Genomic DNA, 11,185 nt, shown 5'->3' with positions numbered 1-11,185 from the left:
TTTGTTTAATACATAAAAATTAAAATATTAGTAAATCTTAAACATTTAAACAGATTGCGATTATAAAATTTAGATATTAACCTGACTCGCAAGTTGAGGGTATCCTGCTAGGATCTGTGGGGTCTTGACCACCACCATCTCCACCGTGATATGATACTATATCAGCTGACATGTCTCTTGTATTCATAAATATTTAAGATTTAATAATAAGAATAGAAATCAAATTTAAGATTTAATATCATCAAATTTAATTAAGTAATGAAATAACATTAAACAAAATCAATATCAACATAAATTGGAAAATACAAATCAAATTCAAAGGTAATCATTACATAAAACTAATAATCACTATCACTTCCATCATTAACTAAATTAGCATTAACATCATCTTCACAAAAATCAATTAGTAAATCATCTTCTTCATCTAATTCTTCATTTGCTTCTTCATCGCCTAACTCGTGATCCTCTTGACTAACATTTAAATTTTGTATTGTACTAATGTTAATCGAATTTTGAGTAGGTAGCATAACCAACTCGCCGAGATCCACAGTCAACACAAAATTTGATGAGCTAATATCATGTACCACATCAATGTCTGAATTAGCTTCACAGTTCTCGACGTCCCAAATTTGTCGATGGTTTACCCCCTCAACCACTTTCCACTGATTTCCTCTAAGTAAATCTTCGAGATAAAATACTTGTTTCGCTTGATTTGCAAGTATATATGGGTCATCCTTGTACCATTCCCCGCTAGTGTTTATACTAGTAATATTATTCTCTATAATTATTTTTTTCCTTCTTGGATCTGTATTAAACCACTTACACTTGAACAATGTCACAGAATATGTGCCATTAAATGTTAACTTTAATACGTCTTCAAGTATTCCATAATAGTTAAAATCTTCTGTTCCAGCAACAAATACTCCACTGTTTTGAGTGCTCCTCTTTAAATCTCGTTTGGTTGACATAAATCGAACACCATTCACTATACAACCTTCGTAATAAGCTCCTAAATGATCTGATCCAGATGCTAAAGCTAGCAACTCGTCACCATTATCTAACGATCCAAGCTTTTGTAAGTCGTATATCTAAAAGAATAAATAAAATTATTATAAAATTGAAAACAATACTTAAAAGGATGAAAGAATATAGGGTAGGTTTTTTTTTTCACCTTCTTGTGAAACCATCGCTGAAAATATTTCTTATGTAAAATGTTATGATCTCCATCCTGATATTTCTGTTTGATTTCTTCTAAGTGTTCACTATAAATAAGAACAAAAATTTTGAATCAGTTGAAAGCATTTTCAATGCAATAAAAGCAACTTTTGGGAAGAAACTTACTCCAAATATTTCTGAATTTCAGGTGAATTGTTGTATATGTACCACTCTGCTTGTTCACGAGTCGCACGATCAAGAGGCTTTAGAGTTTCTTTTGTTATAGGTCGACATTGCGATTGAAATACAAAAAGATTTCTTGGTGTCACCTCATCTTCATTGCGATCAAGACGATTAAATCTTGTTTCAACACCTTTGAAATACATCGAACAAAATGTCAAAGCCTCATCTGCAACATAACCCTCGGCTATCGACCCTTCAGGACGAGCTTTATTTCCAACGTAATTCTTTAATTTTTTCATGTATCTTTCAAAAGGATACATCCAACGCATAAATACCGGTCCACCCAGAATTGCTTCTTCAGGCAAATGTAAAATCAAATGCACCATTATATCAAAAAAGGCTGGAGGAAATATGAGTTCCATTTTACATAATATTAGAATAAGATCTTTTTGTGCTTCTTCCATATCGCTAACCTTTATAGTTCTTGCACAAATTTGCCTGAAAAAGTTACATAACTCAGAAATGGTAGTCGATATACTCTTTGAAAGAAACTTGCGAACACCCACTGATAGTAATCGTTGCATTATTACATGACTGTCGTGGGACTTTAAACCGCTGATATTTGTTAAATCAGCATTTACTTTCTTCTTTAAATTGGAACAAAAATTATCTGGAAATTTCACATCTCGAATAAATTTACAAAACTGCATTCTTTGATCAGATGTGAGAACATAAGGGGCATGAGGCTTCATTAACTTTCCGCTGTCATCTTCATATATCCACAACGATTCCCTTACTCCAAACTTTTTCAAATCATGTCTTGCATTAGTGGTGTCCTTGGATTTATCATTATCCAAGATTGTGCCTAACAAACTATCACACACATTCTTCTCCACATGCATGACATCAATGTTGTGTTTTAAAGTGTTCGAAGACCAATAATCAAGCTCATAAAATATGCTTTTCTTCCTCCAATTTTGATCTTCTGCAATACGCCTACGTTTGACACCTCCAAACATCTCGTGTTTTCCAGGAACTTGTGGTACAAGTTTGTTTACTTGTTCTAATATTTCCTCACAAGTAAAACGTCTTGGTGGACGTCTTTTCTCGATTTGTCCGTCAAACTGAGTGTCTCTTCTCATTCGATGGTTACTTGGAAGGAATCTTCTGTGACCAATGTAGGATGTCTTACCGATCACTCGAACAGAAGTTGTGTCTTCATTACACGTCGGACAAGCTTTGTATCCCTGACCACTCCATCCAGATAAATAGCTACGAGCAGGAAAATCGTTAACTGTCCACAATAAGGTTGCACGCAACTTGAACATAGTGTTGGTTATACTATCTCTTGTATCGACACCATTAACCCACAACTCCTTTAACTCATCCACCAATGGTCTCAAGAATATATCCATGTCCTTTCCCGGTGATTTTGGTCCAGGAATAAGAATGGATAATATGAAATTATTATCTTTCATACACATCCAAGGTGGAAGATTGTAGTTAGCCAACACCACAGGCCACATACTATATGCTTGACTCATGTTGCCAAACGGATTGAAACCATCTGCAGCTAAACCTAAACGAACATTCCGAGGTTCACTAGCAAAATCAGGATGTTTGGCATCGAAATCCTTCCACGCTAACCCATCCACTGGGTGTCTCATTATCCCATCGTCTTTTGATTTCCCAGTATAGTGCCATAACATTTGTTTCGCTGTAAGTCTTGAACTGTACAGTCTTTTTAATCGAGGAGTCAATGGAAAGTAACGCATCACCTTATGTGGTACCTTTTTTCCATCCGTTTTTTCAGGAGAAATCCATCTACTACTTCCGCAAATTGGACAAGTCTCTTTAGTTGAATGCTCTTTGTAAAACAAACAACAGTCATGTTCACATACATGAATTGACTCGTACCCTAACCCTAATTTCTGTAATCTTTTTTTAGCCTCGTAGTAGGTTGATGGAATTTTATTTCCCTTCGGAAATGCAAGCTTTAGTAATTTCAGTAATTCATCGAAGATTTTATTCGGAATCTTGCCTCTAACTTTCAAATGCAATAATTTTGCTAAAAAGTTAAGAGAAGATATCCAATTACAACCAGGATATAACTCAGCCTCTATCTCGTCAAACAGATCGTCATAAAATTGTCCCGCCGCAGGATTATTTTCAACTTCTTCGGTTGTAGGTAGAAGGAAGTCTTCGACCATCGGAATCATCTCATCAACATCATCATCGTTGGCGTCCACCACATTGGCAACATCTGCTTCTGCTTCACCGTGATATATCCACTTCTCGTAACCTTGATGAAAACCCCAATCGAATACGTGTGCTTTCACCATAGGTAAAGTTTCAAGCCTATTGTTTATGCATCTAACACACGGACACCTAATTCTACCAGAGGAATCCTTATATTCCGACGCCATCGTCAAGAAAGCTTGTAGACCGTTCCAATATTCTCGACAAGCACGATTTCTCAATGTCGTCCAAGTCTTGTCAATCGCCATCTAAAGTGTTATAAAAGTATATAAGTTTACGATATGTGAATAGTCTTATATTTTAAAGTGTTATTATAAAATGTTTATAATAGTCTATTATAAACATTTAATAGTTTTATGCTATTTTATGTTTTGTCATCATATTTTATGCTATTTTATCTAATTTATCCTAATATTATTTATTTATTTATTTATTATAATCTAATGTTTACTAAAAAATTAATTAGTTAATTATTATCTAATTTTTCCTTTATTTAAATAAATTATTATTATCTAATGTTTACTAATTATTTAATTTATACTTAATTAATAATAATTAAATTAATTAATTACTAAATTAATTAATTATTTATTTATTTATTTATTTATTTATCTATTATCTAATTTTTCCTTTATTTAAAATAAATTATTTAATTAATACTTAATTATTTATTTATTAATATTCATTTAATTATTTATTTATCATATTATTAATTTAAATCATTCCTAATTATTTAATTAATTATTAATTAATTATAATTAAATTAATTAATTACTAAATTAATTAATTAATTATTTATGTATTATCTAATTTTTCCTTTATTTAAAATAAATTATTTAATTAATACTTAATTATTTATTTATTAATATTCATTTAATTATTTATTTATCATATTATTAATTTAAATCTTAATTAATTATTAATTAATTATAATTAAATTAATTAATTACTAAATTAATTAATTATTTATTTATTTATTTAATTATTTATCTATTATCTAATTTTTCCTTTATTTAAAATAAATTATTTAATTAATACTTAATTATTTATTTATTAATATTCATTTAATTATTTATTTATCATATTATTAATTTAAATCTTTCCTAATTATTTAATTAATTAGTTAATTATTATCTAATTTTTCCTTTATTTAAATAAATTATTATTATCTAATGTTTACTAATTATTTAATTTATACTTAATTAATAATAATTAAATTAATTAATTACTAAATTAATTAATTAATTATTTATTTATTTAATTATTTATCTATTATCTAATTTTTCCTTTATTTAAAATAAATTATTTAATTAATACTTAATTATTTATTTATTAATATTCATTTAATTATTTATTTATCATATTATTAATTTAAATCTTTCCAATTATTTAATTAATTATAATTAAATTAATTAATTACTAAATTAATTATAATTAATTATTTATTTATTTATTTAATTATTTATCTATTATCTAATTTTTCCTTTATTTAAAATAAATTATTTAATTAATACTTAATTATTTATTTATTTAATATTCATTTAATTATTTATTTATCATATTATTAATTTAAATATTTCCTAATTATTTAATTAATTATTATTTAATTATAATTAAATTAATTATTTATTTATTTAATTATTTATCTATTATCTAATTTTTCCTTTATTTAAAATAAATTATTTAATTAATACTTAATTATTTATTTATTTAATATTCATTTAATTATTTATTTATCATATTATTAATTTAAATATTTCCTAATTATTTAATTTATACTTAATTAATTATTTATTTATTTATTTAATTAGTTATCTATTATATAATTTTTCCGTAAATTAAATAACTTATTATTATCTAATGTTTACTAATTATTTAATTTATACTTAATTAATTAATTATTTATTTATTTAATTAATTAATTATCTATTATCTAATTTTTCATTTACTAAAAATTTATTTATTTAATTAATACTTAATTATTTATTTATTTAATATTCATTTAATTAATAATAAAAAAATTAATCATTTATTTATTTATTTATTCCACATATTTAATTATAACTATTTTAAAAGCTGAATAATTAATATGTAATTAATTGAAATTATTTTTATTTAATTAATTATATAACTACTCTTTTATATAATTACTTAATAATTGTTTACATATATTATTTAATACTTACTTTTTAATAAATACATTTTTAATTATTTAATTTTTATTATTCTCATATCAATTCCTTTCTAAGTTATTAAAATAACTTTTTTCTATAATTTAATATTTATTATATTATTTATTAATATTTTATTTATGTACCATTAAACTATTTTTTTAATAAATACAATTTATTAATAACAAATTTATTAAAATCTAAACTTCATAATATTAAAATAATTTTAATTAAACTATAACAAAAATACATTATAACATTCTAACATTATAATAATAATTTAACAATAATAAAAAATTATCCATGTCCTAATATCTAACAATATTTTCATATACTTTAAAACTAAATAAACAAAATAAAAATGTATGAAATACAAAATTACTTACCTGTAGTCAAACAATAGCAAGATTCAGTACTCCCAATGAAGCTCTGAAATATGAACATATATATATATTAGTTGTAAGTTAATGGAATATTTAAATTCACTATATATAATTAAGAAAATTGTTCATAACCAAATATTAACCCAAACTTTTTATTATATATGTATTTGATTAAAAATACAATCAGCCAAAACAAATATGAAAAGATATACATGATATTAGAAGAAAAATATAACTCAACTCAAAAATATAACTCAAACAACATCAGAAAAATATAATAGATTACAATAAAAAATATATAACTACATACCCAGACAGATGTGATGAAATAATGTTGAATACAATCCAAAAAACTTTTGAAAATGGTGGATATTGACTCGGACGAACGGAGGCAAATGAGAGTTTTTTTGAGAGATTTCTGAGATTTTTTGGCACTCGGACGAACGGAGCCGAAGGAGACGGATGGCCAGAATATATAGAATATTATTGCCGGCGGAGGTCCGCCGGCAATAATAGTTCCGCCGGTAATAGTATTTAACGGTAATATTTTTATTATTATTACCGGCGGAGCCCGCCGGCAATAATCCGCCGGTAATAAGTGAAAATTAAATTGGGCGGCAGATTGACCGCGTGAATGAAATTTGATTATTGCCAGCGGATTGTCCGCCGGTAATAATCGATTTTCTGCCGGTAATAATTAAATAATTTAAAAAATAAAAACAAAATTAAAAAACATGATTAATACCGGCGGATTCAGTTTTCCGCCGGTAAAGATAGTATTATTACCGGCGGATTGACTCCGCCGGTAATAGTTCCGCCGGTATACCTGATTTTTGTTGTAGTGTATATCTTCCTTGAATAATAAATTGTGTGACATATCTTGATCAAAGACATCATATGAAATGCATGTATTGGCACACTTGTTTTTAGGACACCAAGATATCATAATGTATACCTCTTTTGTGACACTTATTGTGTAAAAATTCTTTTGGACATCGTAAATTTGGTCTTGTGGTTGTTGTGCATAAGGTGTTAGTGGTTACTTCACTGCAACAAAAAAGGTCTCTAGGAGCGATGGATGTCACTCCTAATAATCCTTGTTACACCCAAAATTTCGAGATAAGGAGTTATGGCCTCGAAAGATGGGCTCGTCAGGTGTGAGCTCGAAATTTGCATGATCGTCATATGATCCTTCAGTCAGACCGCTTTTTTGAAAATACCGACCTCGAAAGCTTGAGGGTGTGAAGCCTCGAATATGTTCTGAGCTCGCAATAGTCATGGCACGACACATGAATATACTTTTCCATGATTGCTTCAGGCGAGATGGATCGAGCTCAGGAAGTACAAGCTCGGATGTAACAGCTTTGTCAGCATCTACTTGTTCCGAGCATAGCGCGAAGTTAGGTGACGGGCTCATGGTTGACTCATGGCCTCGATAGACTCAATGTCAATTGCTGATCTCAAAGATTTAATGAATCATCTGGGATAACCCATTTCGTGTGAACATGTTTACTGTTGTACAATCCCAATATTTAAGGATATCATTTAATCTGTTATTCGTTCCCGATCTTCATGGGGCGTTTCCGTGTATGTAAGAGATAAATCATTTAATAGCATTATGTTAATTGATTTACAAAATATCTTCCCGAAATATGTGGGAATGAATTCAGCAACCTTCCCTATAAATAGAGAAGGAAACACTAATTGAAAAGGACCGATTTCTGATTTCTGGAGAGAACACTCTGGGCAACTTATCTCTGAAAAGTTTCCAGAAAACTCCCAAGTCTTAATAATACAGACTCGTGGACTAGGCAGAGTTAACTGCTAAACCACGTAAAAATCCTCTTGTTTTCCTCTTTATTCATCTACTCCAGTATTTTATTGTTTAATTGCTCTACTATTTAAGTTGACGAAAAACGGCGTCAACAGTTTGGTGCTTTCATTGAGAGCCATTAAACAGTACTTGCGTGAGTCTGTTCAGTCAAAGAACCTCCCGGATCAACAATGGCAGCAAATGATCCCAATGTTCCTGAGGAGGAAATTTTAGATGAAGCTAACTACCCCCGACACCCTGGAAAGCAGTCCATGGTGAACTCGGACCCTGATGAGAGGAGTGATTCATCCGACTCTCAGGGACCACCATCCCCCAGGGACGACGAGGACATGTACTAAAATCCTGAACGATATGTCTCGGTAGTGGAGCTCGAAAATCGTCAACTGCGAAAGCAGTTGGTAGAGGCCAAGAAGCGCAATGAAGAGCTAGCCAAACTAGCTGCTGAGGTACAGGCGGCTCAGGCCCCACCTCCGTCAGAGGATCTGGCTTTGCCTCCGCGGGATGTTCATGTTCCACCACGTAGGCCTCAAGGGTGGCCACGCAAAATTGCAGCCACCCGAAGAGCAAAGCAACCTCCGTCGCCAGCAGAACAGCCTGCTCCGCCGAGAACCTAGAGAAGTAACTAGGCTGGAGGTCCTACCAACCCAACCGCGGAGACACTAGCTGGAGTAGGGAATAACCGAGCTCCCTCAGAAGCTCGGACCCAAAATCCTGGTGCCGCGCAGAATGTTGTAGAACCTGGTCGAGAGAACTCAAGACCTTCTAGGCCCCGTAATGGATGGCAGCCACCATCACCAATAAGGCACCGACCATCGCCAATAAGGTATCCCTCACCAACTCGGAGGAACACACAACTGACCCATGGTGATAGGGAAAGGCGAGCCGGGAGAAGGCGTGGAAATGAGGAGACTACTAGGGAGCATAAGGGTCCCCAACCAACGAGAAGCCAAATGTCACGGTCTCACACTATTGAGACGAGGAAACTGACAAGAAACTCGTCTCGAAACAATCATGCAATGAACCATGTCAATGAAGGCTCGGGAGACACTAGATCCGTCAGTATGTATGACCAGGAACGCAGAAACACTGGGAATCGAAGGAATCACCCAGATTTACGAGAACACCTGAACCATAATCGGGGGAATGATAATCCATTGAACCCAGATCTGAGGGATCACCTCAATGGGCGAAAGAACCCTGCGCCGAGGCGCAAAACTGGAGTTGTAACCAACGATAACCAGTTCCCGCTGCTTCAAGTCAGCCCCCCCCCCCCGTAGATCCAGTCCAAGAAAGGATTGAACAGTTGGAAAGAGCGTTCACGCTCTTACAAAATGAACGAGGTAGGGAACGGGACAAAGAGTTTGATGAAGAACTCGAGCCATTCGCCCCGCATATATCTAGCACCTCGTTTCCTCAGGGATTCAGAATTCCTCATGTCCCACCATTTGATGGGAATTCAGATCTGCAAAGTCCTTTAAGCACGTTCAACACAATCATGCGAGCCAGTAATGTGGGCTACGAGCTTAGATGCATGCTGTTCCCAGCCTCGCTCACGGGACCAACAAAGAGCTAGTTTGAGAAGTATAAGAGACATTCGATTGCTTCTTGGGATCAATTATCAAGAGATTCAAGAAACAATTCAAGGCCATGGTCGGCATTATGCCTGAGGCGTCTGCCTTGACCAATGCTCGACAACACCCGAACGAATCATTGAAAAGTTACCTCACGAGGTTTAATTTGGAAGTCGCCCAAGCTCGTGACGTCGATGACGATGGCCATTTAATGGCTGTCCGAGCCAGAGTAATGCCTGGAAGTCCTCTCTGGGAGGATATGTAGAGGAAGCCCGTAAGGTCCCTAACCAAGTTTAATCGACGAACTTAGAGATTTGTTAATGTAGAAGAGGCGAGGTCAGCACTGAATATGACCTCTCAGCCCATAACTACAACAACAAACGTAAACTCTGCCTCAACCTCGGCGGATCCTATGACCTCAAAACCCCCTGGGACAACCCTTCTAAAAGGAAGAAGAATGATGGGAATAATCCCGAGGCGAAAGGGGGAAAAAAGAAGAAAGGAGAAAGATATTTCTCCGAATACAAAGTGTATACTGAGATCAATGAGTCTCGGGAGAATATTTACCTGGCTAATGAAAACTAGGTCCCTTTCAGACGGCCCGACCCCATGAGGAACCAAAAGGCAAAAAGAGACTCCAACAAGTACTGCAGATTCCATAGAGATATCGGACATACAACCGATGAATGTAGGCAATTAAAAGAAGAGATCAAAGGATTGATCTCGAGAGGTTATTTCAGACAATATGTTAAGAACCAAAACCCCAATCAGGCTTCCACCAGCTAGAGGGCAGCAACAGCACCACCTGCTCAAAATAACAACTCCCAAGCAAGGGAGGACGAACGACCCCCTCTGATCGATGGAGAAGATATCATAACCATTTTGGGGGGGACCACATATTGCAAGATCGGGCAGGAATGCCCAGAAACGATATGTGAATGAGCTGAAAACTGGTGACGGGTCTCCCTACGAACTCGAACCCAGAGCTCCAAAGCAGGAAAGGGTTGAATCTCAACCCATAACCTTTACTGAGGACGATGCGTCTCATGTACAGTTTCCTCACAACGACCCGCTAATCATCACTCTTCAGCTCGCGAACAAGAGGGTACACCGAGTTCTGGTTAATAACGGGAGCTCAGTAAATATCCTCTACAAGGCCACCTTAGAAAAGATGGGACTGGCGCTTCGCGACTTAAAGGCCTGTGCAACGACGTTGTACGACTTTTCAAGAGAAGGGATTGCCTGTATGGGGTCCATTGAACTCCCCGTAACCTTGGGTGACTTCCCAATCTCTATAACCAAGATGATGGAGTTTGTAGTAGTGGATCTTCCATCGGCCTACAACGTACTTCTCGGGAGACCCGCCCTGGTAGGGCCGGGGGCAGTTACGTCTGTAAGGCACCTGGCCATCAAGTTCCCGAATTCTAGTGGCATTGGGACTCTGAAAGGGGACCAGCTCGCAGGAAGGGAATGCTATAGCATTTCCATAAGAGGAAAGAAGCAGACAAGTGCACAAACACTTGTCGTAATTCTTAATAAGGATGGGACAGTCTTCTAAATAGACGAAGAGATCGATTTAAGAGTAGAAGAAAGGGCTGATCTCAAGCCGCTAGAAGAACTCGAATAGAT

General features: G+C 33.8%; 1 protein-coding gene across 1 annotated transcript; it reads right to left on the bottom strand.

Annotated features, from left to right (window-relative positions):
- Positions 1–338: 338 nt before the first annotated feature.
- Positions 339–3,764, bottom strand: LOC133779961 (uncharacterized). The gene is made up of 6 exons (XM_062219853.1): positions 2,659–3,764; positions 1,929–2,505; positions 1,812–1,836; positions 1,384–1,528; positions 1,172–1,262; positions 339–1,088 (listed from the first exon to the last, which is right to left on the bottom strand). Exons 1-6 carry the CDS (start codon positions 3,762–3,764, stop codon positions 339–341), a joined length of 2,694 nt encoding a protein of 897 aa, XP_062075837.1.
- Between the last annotated feature and the right edge of the window lie 7,421 nt (positions 3,765–11,185).

Source organism: Humulus lupulus, chromosome 5, assembly GCF_963169125.1.
Source record: "Humulus lupulus chromosome 5, drHumLupu1.1, whole genome shotgun sequence".
NCBI lineage: Eukaryota > Viridiplantae > Streptophyta > Magnoliopsida > Rosales > Cannabaceae > Humulus > Humulus lupulus.
This window is presented reverse-complemented; position numbering and strand designations above follow the sequence as displayed.

Excerpts from the sequence above, each read along its gene's own strand:
- LOC133779961 (XM_062219853.1), bottom strand. The coding sequence starts at position 3,764 with ATGGCGTCGGAATATAAGGATTCCTCTGGTAGAATTAGGTGTCCGTGT. Across the intron at positions 2,506-2,658 it reads ATAACCAACACTATGTTCAA|AAGATTCCTTCCAAGTAACC; the intron begins GTTGCGTGCAAC and ends CATTGGTCACAG. Across the intron at positions 1,529-1,811 it reads TTTGTGCAAGAACTATAAAG|GTGTTGAAACAAGATTTAAT; the intron begins GTTAGCGATATG and ends TGTATTTCAAAG.